The following is a 17,293-nucleotide window of genomic DNA, read 5'->3' as shown; positions in this document are numbered from 1 at the left end:
ATTTAAATGAATTCTAATCACTTAAACTAGACAAGATCCGTTGGTAAAAAAGAACAGGAGCGTCATATAAAGCTGAAGTCATCTCCTATCCATCTGAAAGGGTCGTTCTAAGGACTGAATAATAGATGAAGAGAACTTAAACCAGTGCCTGGCGCAGTCAACTACCTGCGGGGCATAGGCTACAGTCAATGACTCGGATTGGCCCGAGGGTTCCCAATGATAACAGCACCTGTGAAATCTTCTGAGACTGGGGGAAAGGAGGGGAGGGGAATTCTTCTTTCAGTCACCAGCTGAGAATGCGGACGCATCCCCCTACTGAAAACCCTGGGACCCCAATCAGCAGGCCCAGGGTGACTCAGCCTCGGCCTGTGAACACTTCTGTCTCCGATACTGTTTCCTTCTCACATGTGTCTCAGACACTTTTATTCATGTCACTTAAGCCAACTTTGAGGTGAGGATTACGGACTTTCTCCAGAAATGTGCTACGAAAGATCTGACTAAAGATCATGTATCCGGTAACGAAACACAACTCTGCAGACAGGGAGCCGCCGGGAGGCTCTGCGATGTCGCTCACTGCCTTGGCCGCTTGCCCGCCCCACAACGTCGGGCTGGGTGTCACTCACCAGAAATGGCCAGCTGCTGGATCTTAAACTGCAGGTTAATCGTGGGGTTCTCATCGGGTTTGGAAGCTCCAGCCTGAAGACTCACGGTCCCCTTCAAACCGGGGAGCTTTTGGGGATTTATTTTTCCTACATCCCAAGACAGCATCTCCAAAGAAACAGGAAAGAAGTTACAGTGGAACCTTCATCTGAGGTGCCGGCCTCCTGGGTGTTTCCCAGCAGACAATACTATTTGTTACCATCAATTATCTCAGTGTCCTAAACAATGTCCCTTTGATCCATCTCCCCTTTCCACAAGATATAAAGGGTTCCTGCAGAGTTCCTGCTATTTATAACAACGGCAGCTCAAGCCTCCCGCTTATTCTCCTACCTTGGTGACCGGGTCAAACATGTGCGTGCCCTGAGACGGCGTGAGGTTCATGCTCAGGACGCCTCTGGGCATCTGGCTGCTGACCGTCACCCCCTCGATGCTCTTCCCCATAGTCTGCTTAGGGCCCACCGTTATTTCAAAGCGGCCAAGAGAACTACTGTCCCGGAAGCTGATGTTATGTTTGACATAAACTGGAATCGCCACCAGGCTGGAAAAGAGAGAGACAAAAAGCCCATGTCATTAATGTACCGGAAAAATGGCCACACTTCCCTTTTTCTGCCCCGCTGGCAGCCTTGCCTCCCTCACCTGCTTCCTTATCTTACAAAGTAAGCACAGAAAAACCCTCTAGACATCTTTAATTATTTTCTTTTTGTAAAGCTAAGATGCTGACTAGTAAGTAAACTAATTCTTCTAATGACTCTTTGAATGATATCAACAAAACCAAAGAGCAGACCTGGCAGACTATGAGAAAAAGGCGTGGCAAACAAAAACCACGTTTCTGTGTTTTACTTTGTGACATGTGACCAATAATTATTTGTACTTGGGAGGGTAATATTCATACGTCACGGAGCTTTTACAATTTCTAGAGAGTGCTTTTACCTGACTTTGATCCTTAAAAATCCCTAAGGGGTAGGGTTGTCATCTGACAGAAGAGGAAACACAGAAGCTACAGGATGATACTAAAGTTGTAACCATCCTTAGCATCTGTGGAGCACTTCCTGTGGCCAGCGCCACTCTAAAGGTTTTCTCTCTATTAGCTCATTTAATCCTCCCTGTAAGTAGGAAGTAGGCACTGCCTCTGTCCTGATGTCATGAATACTGACATCCTCATACGTAACTGAGGTTAACTAACTTGCCATGGTCATATATCATAAGTACTATGGGTGGGGCTTAAGTGTGGGCAGTCTGATTCCAGAGCCTCTGCCCTCAGGCGCTCAGACATTTCCCTACATTATTTATTCCGAATCCCACAGGAAGGCTTCAGTGGCTGTGAGGTCCCACAGCTCTCTTCAGTCTGCATATCTTCTACTATACACCTTCCCCTAAAAGCCCTCAGACTCCATAGTAAACAGAATGTGCAAGACCAAAAAATCACTGAATTTTATGTTTTTTCATAGCACCATTCATGGCTTTTTTGAGTGGAGGGGATTGAATACAGGTGTTCTTAGATTCCAATCTGAGAAAAGAAAAAGTTCCCGTTTAGGCATATAATAACGACAATAAAACTTACAGCAGTAAACCTAACAAGCACTTACTTTGTGTGAAGCACTATTTAGAGTCCCTTATTTAACCCACATAACAAGGTACTTTTATTATTTTCAACTTACTTATTCATCATTTATTACTTTTATTACTTCAACTTTCTCAGGTAAGAAAACAGACATGGAAAGGATAAGCAACTCACCTGAGGTTACCCAATTAGTTACCTAGAGCCCAGGTAACTCCAGAGCCTGGATACTGTTTCCAAACACACATACACATGCACACACACGCACGCACACGCACACTCCACCCTTTGGTTCGATGGCTGCTTACTTCTGTGCACTGACGTGGTACGAGAGCAGGCGGAAGTTGCCGTCGGGAGGGATGAAGGAGAGGATGCGCTCGGACTCCCAGCGCTTGAAGCGGACGCAGGGGTGGAAGCTGACATCATCCAGCAGCCTAGGGTTCTGAGTGACAGGCAAGGGAAAGCAAGAAGCAGGAATTAAACAGCGTGCTTCTTTCGGGAAAGTAACTCAGATGCTGTTCTCACTGAAACACACACACACAGATTCTGTCGTTACTTTTAGAAAATTCAAGCCCAACATGAGCTTTGTGGTTGTCCTTGATCACTTCTTCTGGTTCCATCCCCTTCCCCCCACTCTGTCATTCCAGAAGCATCTAATTTCCCAAAAACTAAATCTCTGGCCCAGGATTTTACCATGAAGGAAAGCGTAAGGTCGGGCATTCCGGTCAGCTTGACGCAGGCATCAATAACACCCTGGATCTCGGCAGTGACTGTGGACCCTGAGACAGAACAAGGTGGAAAGAAGGTAAAACCCTCTCTGTCCCTCCCAACTAACATCCCTCCTCCCTCCCTCCTTCTTTAACCTTCTCTTTTTTCTCCCATCCTATTTCCTTCCTTCCTTCTTCCTCCCCTCCCCCATTCTTTCTTCCTTCCTTCTGTCCATCCATCCATCCATCCATCCACCCATCCATCCATCCATCCATCCAAATTATCTACCCAGTCCATCTGTCCTCCTTCTAAACCTTTATCGACTGCATAACAAGTGCAAGACACTAATGAAGCAGTGGGGATAAAAGACTGGTGAGATAGTTACTAGCCTAAAGGAGTTTTCAATCTAGTGCCAGAATCCAACAGAGCACCGCTATCTTAACCAATGGCTCACAACACTGAATTCATATCAGAAACTGCTCTCCCTAAGGGCACCAAGGAGCTCTGCCACCAAATGGAATGGATACTTTTGGTCTTCACCCTGCAGGCTCTCCCTGCTGCAGGGCCCTGTGCCCACTTCCTTCTTTCAAGTGTTCCCTCCTCCTAACCGCTCCGATTTCCTGTTTTTCTAGCTCTTCTCTCTCGTGCCTTCTGCAGGTTGCTCCTTCTCTGGACATCCTTTACATGTCGACATCTTATCACAGTTCTGAACTTCTCTTTTCTTGAACCTGACACGGTCTCCTTGGGTTACTTTACCTCCTTCCTAAGGCTTCGATTTCCACTGATGGCCAGTTATTTCCTAATCCTTTTTCCAGTTCAGCCTCACTCCTGCCAACGGGACTGCCCCACTTGGACGTGACTGAGGCACTTCAAACTCCACGTGTCAAAAAGTGAGTCCCTTATCTTCATTCCTGGATCTGCAATTTCTCTTTTCCTTAGCTTCATGATATCCTGTTGCCTAAGCCAGAAACACAGATGCGTCCTTGATGACTTCCGCCCCCTTGGCGTCCATATCCCACCAACGCTCCATCCCCTCTTCACGTGACTCCTCCACTCCTCTCCATCCTCACTACCATCACGGAACCTGTACCTTGGCCGGGACTCCACCACAGCCTCCCGCCTCCCTGCCCCGAGACTCCCCCCAACTCCGTGCCATGCTGCACGCAGCAGCCCATTGGACGGTTCTCAACAACAAACCGTGTCAAATTATTCCCAGCTTAAAACTCTTCAATTGCTCCAAAGCGTCCTCCTTAAAATGGCATACAAGATTCTTCACCATCTGGCCACCTAGAGCTTTTTGGGTTTGGTTTTTTTACTTTTTCATTGAGATCAAACTTGGAGTAAAACGCAAACATCTTAAATGTCCAGCCCAATGAATTTTTAAATATGTTCACACCTATGCAGATACGGCCCGCGTCGAGATGCGGACCCTCACCGGCAACCCAGCACACTCCTGTTGTCCATCCCAGTTCACCTGAGTCCCTAAAATTCTGACTTTTATTACCTTAGATTAAGTTGCACATGTTTTCCAACGTCATACAAATGTATATGATCTTAGGCATCTGACTCTGCTGCTCAACACCATGAGGTTCATTCATGCTGTCAGGTGTACCTGCAGTTCTTTTTCTTTACTGTAGAGTATTCCACGGTGTGGTCATATAGAAATTTCTTTGTCCTTTGTATTACTGATGGACATTTGGGTCCTCTCCAGTTTGGGGCTAATATGAAAAGCTTCTGTGCCTACTTCGTTTTAAAGCCTCATCGCTTACTTTTCTTTTTTTTTTTTAACACCTCTCAATCCAATCACACTGAGCTATTTTATTTCCCAACAACATTTTACTCATCTTATAGTGTTTGCACTGCTTTGCTCCCAAATCCACGTAGGTGTTACTAACTCCTACTCATTCTCCTGACAAAGCGTTAGTTAGCTTAACAATTTGCCCTGGGTAGGAGGGGACCTCTCTTATGCTCCATCTTTTTCCCTTTCTCTCTCCCTCGCTAGACTTTCAGGAAGCCTCCTGCAGCCACAGACCCTGTCTTAGTCACCATCACATGCGCACAATCCGGCACTCAGGTACAGCACCACTGGTTCTCCGTAAACACTTTCTGGATGACTGAGTTCACTCATGTGAAGAGAACTTTCTCTAAATTTCTAAGCTCCAAGGACTTGTAGTCACATTAACCTATCCCAATGGATAGAAAAGAAGGTTCTCTGAATTTTAGTGATTACAACGTTAGTTCTGCCATGAGAATTGAGAGTCAAATACTTCCAAAAGGAAATCTGATCAACAGGAGATCAGGTTGTTACTTTTCTTTTTCACTCGAGAGGATAAAACCAGTGAAAATGTAAGCTCAGCACTGGTCTGCATCATGTTTTTCTTATTGCTTTTCTTTCAGCTTTGTTGAGGTATAATCAACAAATAAAAAGTGTATCTATTTAAGGTGTACGACTTGATGTTTTGATACACATATACCCTGTGAAGTGATCACCACAATGAAGCTCATTAACATATCTATCACCTCACACAGTTAGTTGGGTTTTCTTGGTGGTGAGGGCCCTTAAGCCCTGCACTCTTAGCAAATTTCAAGTAGAGGATACACATGTGAGGTGATGAGGGAAATCCTTTCACAGTGTATATGTATATCAAATCACCATAATATACATGCTAAGTATCTTACAGTTTTGTCAGTTACACCCCAATAACACCGGAAAAAAAAAAAAGTACACAACTGTAGTCACTGTGCCATATATTAAATCTCCAGAACTTTTTCATCTTGTGTAACTGAAACTTTGTACCCTTTCACCAACAACTCCCCACTTCCCTCTCCCCCAAGTCCTTGGTAACCACCCTTCTGCTCTCTGCTTCCATGAGGTTGACTATTGCAGATTCCACATATAAGTGAGATCACGCGATATTTGCCTTTCTGTGTCTGGCTTATTTCACTTAGCATCATGTCCTCCAGGTTCATCCATGTTGTCACAAATGGCAGGATTTCCTTCATTTTATGGCTGAAAAATATTCCTGCGTGTGAGTCTATCTCACATCTTTATCCATTCATCCATCAACGGACACTTAGCTTGTTTCCATATCTTGCCTATTGTGAATAATGCTGCAATGAACAAGGGGCTGCAGATTATCTCTTTGAGACACTAATTTCACTTCCTTTGGATCTATACCCAGAAGTGGGATTGCTGGATCATAAGGGAGTTTTAATTTTTTGAGGCACCTCCATACTGTTTCCATAGTGGCTGCACCAACTTACATCGCCCCCCAGCAGTGTACAGGGTTCCCTTTTCTCCACATCATTGTCAACACGTGTCATCTTTTGTCTTTTTGATGTGAGGTGTGAGGTGGTATCTCACTGTGGTTTTGACTTGCTTTTCCCTGATGGCTGGTGACACTGAACACCTTTCCATATGCCTGTTGGTCATTTGTATGTCTTTTTTTGAAATATGTCTCTTCAGATCCTTTGTGCCCACTTTTTTGTCAGATTATCTGGGGTTTTTTGCTATTAAATTGTATGAGTTCCTCGTGTATTCTGGATATTAACCCCTTATCAGATACATGGTTTTCAGATATTTTCTCTCATTTGTAGGTTGTCTTTTCCACTCTGTTGATTGGTTCCTTTGTTGTACAGAAGCTTTTTAGCTTGATGCAATCCCATCTATTTTTCCTTTTGTTGCCTTTGCTTTTAGTGTCATATCCAAAAAATCACTGCCCAGACCAGTGTGAAGAAGCTTCTTCCCTATGTTTTCTGCTAGTAGTTTTATGGTTCCAGATCTTATGTTTAGGTCTTGTATCCATTTTGTATGTGGTGTGAGATAAGGGTAATTTTATTCTTCTACATGTGAATATCCAGTTTTCCCAACACCACTTACTGCAGAGACTAGCCTTTCCCCATTGCATGTTCTTGGCACTCTTGTTGAAGTCCAGCTGGCTGTAAACACATGGATTTATTGCTGAGCTTTCTATGCTGTTTCACTGGGATACATGTCTGTTTTTATGACACTACCATACATTTTGATTTCTGTAGTTTTGTAATATATTTTGAAATATAGAATTGTGAAGCTCCCAGCTTTGTTCTTGCTCAAGACTGCTTTGGCTATTTGAGGTCTTTCGTGGCTCCATATGAATTTTAGGTTTTTTCTATTTCTATAAAGAATGCCATTGAGATATTTATGTGGATAGCATTTGGGATTTTGATGGGGATAGACTGCTTTGGGTATTATGAACATTTTAACAATATTAATTCTTCCAATCCATGAACAAAGCATGTCTTTCCATTTATCTGCTCTTCTTCAATTTCCTTGATCAGTGCTTTGTAATTTTCAGTGTATAAGTCTCTTCGGTTAAGTTTCTTCCTAAGTATTTTATTCTTTTTGTTGTTATTGTAAGTGGGATTGTTTTCTTCCTTCCCTTTTTGGATAGTTCATTGTTTGTGTATAGAAACACCACTGATTTTTGCATGTTGATTTCGTATCCTGCAACTTTATTGAATTTATTAGTTCTAAAAGTGTTTGGTTGGAGTCTTTAGAAGTTTCTACATGTATGATCATGTCATCTACATCATAACACTTCAGTCCAGTCCTAATACACAATACTTGACACAAAGTAGCCACTAAGTTAAAATGTATGACCTTGAATAGGGGGTAATTCTGGTACTAGCTAGCACTATCTAAAAGGGGCCTCTTTCTATTTTCATAGTTCTGTGAACAGGCTGAAAGCACTTACCTGATTTATCAATGATGGCATCAATCTCTTCAATCACATCAAAATAGGCCTCATTGTTGGTGTATTTCACCCCAGTCCGTCGCCAAGGCACCACGGACAGCTGCCCGGTGGGAAGCTGGTCACCCACATTGGTGCTTCCTGAGACAATGAATATTTGATAATTAGATGTAACCAATTATCCAACAACCAGAGAACACTTCCCCAAAAGTTTCTATACATCCGCTATCCATGCACTTAATTGAAGAATTTTTCCAAGAAAAAGATTATAGCTTTCCCAACTTCTATCTTGGTAACCTAATCTATTTTAAAAACTTGTCACCAGCTGGTCTGCCTCCTCAAGCAGAATAAAGGTTAACAAGTTACCTGAGAAACAGATATCATATTTTGGTTTTGAAAGTAATCTGAACTTGGTCTCTCAAATTGCACAATACTTGCAGCTTAAATAATGCATTGGCTTTCGGTAGGGATGGTAATCTACATACTGATATAAAATTTTCATGGGTAAAAACAGTATTCTAGTTTGAAGCAGGGTTTTAGATACATTTATGCCAGGTATTAAAATGTATACATAATCTCTCTTATACCAATACTGGAACTCAGGAAAAGAATATAAATCAGATCGTTCCCTGTCTGTAAGAATTGTAAGTTGATTCCTTGATTTGTTTTTTTCCCCACAGGTATTAAATTTTTTTTTTAATTCAAAGGTTCTATACTGAAATTCTGAAATAGAACTAATATAAAATCTATTTTCTTCTAATGTAACCTGGATCTTTTTTAATATAAAGAAGGAAACATTAAACACACATATACTCAGCAGCTTTACAAAACATTTCAACTAAGATAGCTGGTTCTCAGATATCTTTTCTAGATTTAAGTGAGATTCAGGAAAATGACTTCACAGTATTTATAAGTGATTCAGTCACTAACAAAGCTTTTAAAGTTTTAAATGAGCCCAGAATATTGAAAAACCTGACAATTTGTTTTCTTAAAAAGAGGCACTATGTATTAAAACATATCAACAAGCTATAATAATTAAATCAGTATGGTTATAAGGCAGGAAAGCCTAAAAACAGACCAAAAATCCAATAATGACTTAGTGCAAGATAAAAATATCATTTTAAAATGAGGAGGGCTTCCCTGGTGGCGCAGTGGTTAAGAATCCACCTGCCAATGCAGGGCACATGGGTTCCAGCCCTGGTCCAGGAAGATCCCACATGCCATGGAGCAACTAAGCCTGTGGACCACAACTACTGAGTCTGCTCTCTAGAGCCCTCAAGCCACAACTACTGAGCCCACACGCCACAGCTACTGAAGCACGCACGCCTAGAGCCTGTGCTCTGGAACAAGAGAAGCCACCACAGTGAGAAGCCCATGCACCGCAACGAAGAGCAGGCCCTGCTCGCCACAGCTAGAGAAAGCCTGTGCACAGCAACAAAGACCCAACACAGCCAAAAGTAAATAAATAAAATAAAAATAAATAAATAAAATGGATGCATGCATACTTTAAAAAAAAAACGAGGAAAAGGGGTAAAGTATTCAATAAATAGTGCTAGGGAAACCGACAGTTTTGGAGAAAAAACCACAGAGTCTTACTTTACCGAGACAATTTCCAAATGGATTAAAGAATTAAATCTAAAAATAAAACCATAAAAGAAATAGAAGAAAATGTATTTTTTTAAAAGAAAGACTTTCCCTTCTTTGAGATCAAAAAGACATTTTCCAATATTTCCTTCTAACAATTATAAAGTTTCTTTGTGTTTAACTCTTGATCCAGCTAAGATTTATTTTGTGTATACAGTGAGTAGGGGAACTTCATTTCTTTTCTGTATCAAAGCTGACTGCCCCGATACAATATATTTAACAACTGGCCCGCAGTCCACGGATTTGATATATGAGCACATTTATCTATACCAAATTCCTATAAAAGGATCTGTTTCTGGACTTTCTATTTTATCCCAATCGTCTATTTGTCTATTAATGGGCTAATACTATATTTTAAAAATTACCAAAACTTCATAATATATCTTGATTCTGACAGGACACATTTTTTCTCTTGCTCTTTTTAAAAAAATATTTTTTCCCCCAAACTGTCTTGGCTCTTAAAGTATATCTATTCTATGAGTGTTTGTCTAATGTACCAAGTGAACTTAAATATGTCTTGATATTTGACAGGGAAAATTCTTCCAACCCCTCTGTAATTACTTTTTAAAATGTATTTTTCATTCAGTTTGTCAAATTCCATGAAACCTCTTGCTTATATATTAAGCAAGACCCAAAATGTAAAACCTTAATGAAGCAGAATGATTATTTTGACTACATCAAAAAACTTTAAAGGTGGCTAAACAAACACCACCTTGAACAATGTTAAATGACCAGGGGCAGGATGTGAGAAAACATCTACAACAGAGCATTCAAAATACACAGAGACTCCTGCAAACTAGCGTGTGTATTTAGAGTATATATGATAGTTTAATATTCTTAAATGAAAGGAATACTTTTCAATTAGTAGGAAAAAAGAAAAACATTTCAACAATAACAAAAAAACAGGCAAAGGACATGAAAAAGTAAATCACAATAGAGGAAAAACAGTCAATGAACACTTGAACAGGTTTTAACTTCCTTAGTAATAAAAAACAAGTTGGGAAATAACAAGATATCACTAAACTATCCAATTGCCAAAGTTGTAAAATAATTAATAACGATAATAATAGAGTTGGCCAGGTTGCATAATTGCTACTGAAAGTATAAACTGACGTAACTTCTCTGGGGGGCTATGTGGCACAATGCATTAAAGTCCTTAAGACACGCACACCTTTTTTTTTTTTTTTTTTTTTTTGCGGTACGCGGGCCTCTCACTGTTGTGGCGTCTCCCGTTGCGGAGCACAGGCTCCGGACGCGCAGGCCCAGCGGCCATGGCTCACGGGCCCAGCCACTCTGCAGCAGGTGGGATCCTCCCGGACCGGGGCACGAACCCGTGTCCCCTGCATCGGCAGGCGGACTCTCAACCACTGCGCCACCAGGGAAGGCCCCACGCACACCTTCTGATCCGGCACTTCCATACTGAAAAAGTATCATTCTAGATGTGCACAAAGATTTAGGCATAAGAAGGCCAACTCCTTGCTATTTAAAAGAACAAAAAATCAGAGACATCATAAACAGGGACACAGTAAATGACCTGGGATCTATTCCGTATGGCAGAAAATTGTAAAGTCACCAAAAATTATGTAGATGAATATTTATCATAATGGGAACATGTTCACAAAACAATGATGAAAAGTTAAGTTTAAAAATATACAAGAGGGCTTCCCTTGTGGTGCAGTGGTTGAGTCCACCTGCCGATGCAGGGGACACGGGTTCGTGCCCCGGTCTGGGAAGATCCCACATGCCGCGGAGCGGCTGGGCCCGTGAGCCATGGCCGCTGAGCCTGCGCGTCCAGAGCCTGTGCTCTGCAACGGGAGAGGCCACAACAGTGAGAGGCCCGCGTAACGCACACACACACACACACAAAATATATATATATATATATAAAACAGTTGTTTTAAAAAATTCCACCTGTCCATCCATTATCCTGATGTCTAGAAAAGATAAAAAATATACACCGTATGTTAAAAATGTGGTGGGATTATGAGAAATTTTCATGTTTTTTGTGCTTTTCTGTGTTTCTGACATTCCTACAATAATCATGGGCTCCTTCTGTAATCAGGCAAATTATTTTTAAAGGAGAAAAGTTCATCCTGTCATTGAAATCAGAATATTTTCTATATAACAAAAATATATTTCATGTTATATTCAAAGACTATAAAGAATAAAATTAAAGCACCTGGACATTTGAGATCCCCAAAGACAAGCACTCAAAACAATGCACAACAGCAGGCTAAGCCACACCCAGGATGGTGGCAGCCTTCCCTGGGGCCCCCCTCGTACCTGTGATGGTGTTGACAACGGTTCGAAGGATAGTGGGCGGCTTTATCAGTTCTTTGAGGATGTTCGACTCGGTAGCCAATGGAAACCCGTTGTCAAGCATCTCTTCCAATACCTCATAAACCACAACCACATTGTCTTTTATCACAGGCTCTGAACAGACTCCAAAATAATCCTGATGAAAATACAATACGTGTATACATTTGTCACTCAGAGACTGTGATGAGTGAAGGAATGTTCCCAGAGAGCAAGGATTGAGTCCTGTCCACACGTGTTTACTCTGTGTTTCTGGGATCTTCTAAAATAAGTGAATGAAGCATAACCATGGTTCTCTTAGGCAGGCCCAGTTTGGTGGAAAGAACACCGGACTGGATTGTACTACAAGTGTCATTAATAACTTCTTTCATAAACTAGAGTAAGTCATTTAATCTCTTTGGGTTAGTTTCTTCAACTAATAAAATATGAAGAATACAAAACTGAATCTAGACTATTCTATGTGTTTATGAACATGAATTTGAAAGAACTACGCAAAGTGATAATACCTGATATGACATACATTGGACCTGAAAATCTTTTTAACCCTTACTGTTGTGCTATTCCTTAACATTCAGGCAGCAAATAAGAATTGAGAGAGAAACAAAATGAAATGAGGGGGTGAGCTAGCACACCTGAAAATCTCTTTGGATCCCCTTACTCTAAGATGCTAGGATTCTAGTAACACTTTGTCCTTTTATTAACAAAGGTTAAACTTAGATACTAAATTGTCTGGGTTGTGGAAAAAGCACTGGATTCCAAACCAGAAGGCCTGGGTAATAATCTTAATCGTCACCTACTAGATTAAGTCCTGCTGACTAATTTGGGTCTTGATTTCTCTCATAGTATAATCAGGATAATACCATGGGCTGCACAGGGTTGTAAAAACTCAGCCTGATGGATGAACTAAGAACATGTATGAACATGCTTTGTAAACTACAAAGCACCATGTAATCTGTGGTGCGCGGCAATGAAATGATGCAGAGAGAAATGCTGTAGCCGCTTGGCGTGCCCCTCCTGGCAATGCCAGCACATCTGCTGCTGGGCCTCTCAGACAGCCCTCTAGGGATTCACCCACTGAGGGAAATTCACCCTTTTTGAGAAAGCTCATTTTATTCACGGGCGGCACTGACTGTTAGAAAGTTCCTTCTTTTGCTAAACTGAAATTTGCTTCCTAGGTCTGCCTTACAGAACAGGTTTACATAACAGCCCCATGGTGATCTAGTGATCTGAAGACCAGGACAAGCTTTGACTTGCATTTTTCTTCACAGGGCCAAACTCCCTGTTTGGTCCTCCCACTGTTCGTGCTACAGTAAGGTTTCTAGATTCTTTCACTGTCTTGCCATTTCTTTTGAATTTGCTCTAGTTTTCCAACAGTCTCCTCAAATTATGACATCCGAAACGGAACACAGACTCCAGATATGACCTAAATTACATCAGATGACGTCAACTATCAGAGACATTCCAATATCCAAGACCACTTAGGAGTCAGGAATGTGTTTCTAAAAGAAAAAGATTTCTTCTTTAAAAAAATGAGGATTGAAGGGGGGGAAAAGTTATACATTTCCTTCTCAAGAATGATTTTATTTTGAAAAATAAATAAAACATCTCACTCAAGAAAAGGGAACCCTCCTACATTGTCAGTGGGAATGTAAACTGCTGCAGCCACTATGGAACAGTATGGAGGGGCCTTAAAAAACTAAAAATAGAGCTACCATATGGTCCAGCAATGCCCTCCTGGGCATATGTCCAGACAAAACTATAACTCAAAAAGGTAAATGCACTCCTATGTTCATAGCAGCACTATTCACAACAGCCAAGACATGCAGCAACCTAAGTGTCCATTGACGTATAAATGGATAAAGAAGATGTGGTATATATATACATACAATGGAATACTACTCGGCCATAAAAAAGAATGAAATAATGCCATTTGCAGCAACATGGATGGACCAAGAGATCATTGTACTAAGTGAAGTAAGTCAGACTGAGAAAGACAAATACCATATGATATCACTTACATGTGGCATCTAAAATATGACACAAAGGAACTTACCTATGAAACAGAAACAGACTCACAGACATAGAGAACGGACTTGTGCTTGCCAAGGGGGAGGGAAAGTGGGGGAGGCTTGGGGTTAGCAGATGCAAACTCTTATATAGAGAATAGATGGACCACAAGGTCCTGCTGTAGAGCACAGGGAACTATATTCAGTATCCTGTGATAAACCATCATGGACAAAAATAAGAAAAAATGTATATATACATATATGTGTGTGACCAAATCACTTTGCAGTACAGCAGAGATTACAGCATTGTAAAACAGCTATACTTCAATAAAATAAACTTTAAAAAACACCTCCCTCGATTTTCTAATCAGGCAGAATGTGATTTTCTCAATCAGCTGGAAGCAGACTGGTGAGCACAGCACAGCGCCACAGCAAAGTGCGTCACTCCCATAGCGGGAGCTCCTTCCGCTATGAGAGGAAGAGCGCAGCCAGAGAACACACATCAGATAAGACATTAAAATCAGGATGCGGCCATTTACTTTTAACAAATGCTTCCAAAATGGCAAGCTCTGAAGTCCCAGCCTTCCAAAGTAGCCACTTTGAGGTTTTCCCCAATTCCTCTGTGGTTTCAACTAGATTAAACAACATTTCTCACTTCCTGCCTTGTAATAAGTTACATCATATCACTACGGAGATAGGGAGCAGACTCTTAACGGCGTAAAGCATCCCTGTGGAAATCCTAACAAGGCCCAGCTCAAGTGGCTGAAGATCAAAACTGCTGGGCTCTTCTAGTTCTTCCACATACTGGGGTTTATCATTCTCAGGTTTTCACTGTGTGATGGAACAAGTATGCCACTGGGATCCCAGAATAGAACTACCAGAAAAGAATGTGGGGAAAAAAATATAAATGTATGTATATTCTTTGGGGAATGAAACTGTTCTAAACATGTGATCTATATCTGAGGGTAAATGAAAGGACTCTTTGACTTGCTTTTTAATTTTTATCGTAATGTCTGGGTCCTTGCTCTCTTCTTCTCCAATCCCACAATTTCTGTATTCATGTGACCAATTCCAGGCCTCACATGACACAGAAGTTAACCCAAAGGGCCCTTGATTCTCATGGATCGTTGAGTTATGCAAACAACCACAACCGTTAGAAGTTGAGCAATCCTTTTAGGGAGAAAATGTCTGAATCCAGAGTCTGGGCAGCCTAGAATCCTGTGCCATAAAGGGTGTTGACATCCTGGTATGACATACCTTCCCACGCCCCAAGATCTCCAAATCTATTCCTGAAGGAAAAACTCGAAAACTGTCTCTTGGAAAATGTGTCACTTAAGTTTTTACAGGTACAGAAGATTTTCCAATGTTAAGTTTGCAAAAAACAGCCTGTCACTGGTACTCATATGCTGTGGATGAGCACCCCAAATTCAAGCTGAAGGATGGGTTCCCAAGTTACCCCTGCCAGGGTGAGTGAATCACTTTTTGATGCAACTCAAAGCAATGTCGTTAACGATGGTTAACATCAAGTCTACCATAAATAAAAAATCGAAACTCATCAGCTTTGTGAACAAAATGTAGGATAGTTCCATTCTCTAGAAATGAAATGACTGTATACCATCATACCAAGTAGGGTGGCTTTCCCAGGCAACGGGTTCAAAAGTATACAACCTGTCATTCTAGATGCAGCCCGTTCAATAAATAGAAACAAGCGTCTTACCAGACGGGAGAGGAAGTGAGCAATGTCAGAGTTTTAATTTCTTTTTTAAGTTCCTTCACTGAGGCTGAAAACAATGGAAACAGAACTATAAAGACACTTTGTAAGGTACATGGATGAACTTCCTCACATTCACGCACCTGAAACGTGTCCACTACCCGGTGAAGGAACTCAATGACAAACAGAGGTGGCACCTCCGTCTGGATCACAGCCACAAAAAAGATCTTGTGACGGTAAACACTTAGGAGATAGTGGTGAGGGGTGGAGATAACTGGAGGAACATTTTCAGCCTCAGTTGCTCGCTCTTGTGCCTCGAAAAAGTAATCGCAAACAGAACGGCTGACCACACTCTTCCAGTGTTTCTCCAGGAAAATATCTCCAGCAGAGTTGATCAAGAAAAGGCTGTGAATCATGGTGGAGGCTGTCAGTGAGAGAGGAAAGTCTTTTTCCGTCCGACAGCCTCTGCAAACGCTCAACTCTAAAAACAAGAGAAGCTCTGATCAGTTGCAGTCAACCAAAACCCCCTCCCCATCTGTGCAGCAGCCCAAGCCTTCTTACCCACCTTTCAGGACGAGACTCAAGTCTTCCGCTACTGCAGGAGCCCGAAGTATCACTCTCTAGAATTCCTAAGGGTAATTATCAGCCATCTCATTTGTCAGCTAATCATATACTGTCATCTTTACTACTGCCTGAATCATATCCATTTAAAATTCCACTTAATTTTTGAGTGTCTATTTTCTCAACTGGACTGGCAGCTCCTTGAGAAAAAAAGCCCCTGCCTCATGTTTTTTGTTGCCTCCTTGTAACAAGAGGGCGTCAAAGAACACTGATGAGTTTCATGTATTTGGCAACAACACACACCTATAAGAAATGGTTATGGTTGTGTAGTCTCACACAGTAGCCATCGGACAAATGGGGCCACTGAGTACTTCAGATGTGGCTGGTCCAAACTGAGATGTGCTGTGAATGTAAGACACGCACCAGATTTTGAAGGCTTTGTATGGGGAAAAAAAAAAAGAATTTAAGATAGCTTACCAATAATTTAATATCAATTAATTAAGTCAATAATATTAACTTAATACGGATTATACTTAATATTGATATTTTGGATATATTGGGTAAATAAAAGATATAAAAATTAATTCAACTGGTTTATTTTTTAAATGTGCTTACTAAAACATGTAAAATTACACAGTATGTGGATCGCTGCCTATTTCTACGGATAGCGATGGTCCACGGAATAGAGCTGTCGTTGTGATCTTGATTTATCCAGTCAGACCCCATTTTCTAAGTACATGTTATGCACAAGGCTCTACATTGGCTGCCTTTAAAAAAATCCCTCTGGGGGGATCCCCCAGGTCCCTCAGGCGGCGGCATCTCTACGGTGCCAGTCCCCAGAAACGAGGCGGCCCCGCGGGACCCCAGCTGTGGCCACTCCGCGAACTGGTCCAGGTGGCCAAATCGCGAAGGCCTGTTGTACCAAGTGCCGCAGGGTGAGCTTAATCCCTCTGCCGGCGACGAGGCTGCGGGAGGGAGAGGGGCCGGGGAGCCACGCTGTGGCGGCGCAGAGTCGGCTGCCAACGAGGGTTATTTCTGCGCTGGTCGCAGGGAGGATGGAGGCAGCTTGGGGCGAGGTAGACGCGGGCGGATTAAGGTGTGCGCACGATCCGGGGCTGAAAAGGGTCGCACGTCTGCTCACCTGCGTCGCCATGACAACAGTGTCCCCTCCTCCCCCAGCCCTCCGGCCAGAGCAGGCCACCTCCCTAGACCGGGACTCAGCCCCTCACCTCTCCCTGACGCATCACGCAGCTCGGAGGGTCGGTCAGGCGGCACCCCGTGGCCCCGCCCCTGCCCCGCGCGCCCCCGCCCAGACCCCCGCGCGCCCAGCCCCACCCGGGACCCGGGTCATCAGCCCTCCTTACCCCACTTGTTCTTCGCAGCGCCCACCGTTCGGCCG

General features: G+C 42.3%; 1 protein-coding gene across 1 annotated transcript in view; it reads right to left on the bottom strand.

The window, feature by feature from the left end:
* Positions 1-17,293, bottom strand: part of AP3M2 (adaptor related protein complex 3 subunit mu 2) — a 24,478-nt gene extending 7,185 nt beyond the window's left edge. Inside the window, exons 1-9 of the mRNA XM_022571310.2 lie at positions 17,259-17,293; positions 15,899-15,962; positions 15,477-15,814; positions 11,584-11,755; positions 7,660-7,797; positions 2,912-2,997; positions 2,527-2,660; positions 991-1,198; positions 624-768 (exon numbers count right to left, since the gene is read on the bottom strand). Coding sequence (XP_022427018.1) covers positions 624-768; positions 991-1,198; positions 2,527-2,660; positions 2,912-2,997; positions 7,660-7,797; positions 11,584-11,755; positions 15,477-15,749 — 1,156 coding nt within the window. The 5' untranslated portion in view covers positions 15,750-15,814; positions 15,899-15,962; positions 17,259-17,293. The remainder of the gene's footprint in view (positions 1-623; positions 769-990; positions 1,199-2,526; positions 2,661-2,911; positions 2,998-7,659; positions 7,798-11,583; positions 11,756-15,476; positions 15,815-15,898; positions 15,963-17,258) is intronic.

This window comes from Delphinapterus leucas, chromosome 21 (genome assembly GCF_059928025.1).
Source record: "Delphinapterus leucas isolate spDelLeu-1000000601 "Yukka" chromosome 21, BTC_Dleu_Yukka2, whole genome shotgun sequence".
NCBI classification, from domain to species: Eukaryota; Metazoa; Chordata; class Mammalia; order Artiodactyla; family Monodontidae; genus Delphinapterus; species Delphinapterus leucas.
The sequence above is the reverse complement of the archived record's forward strand: the minus strand, read 5'-3'. Positions and strand labels throughout refer to the sequence as shown.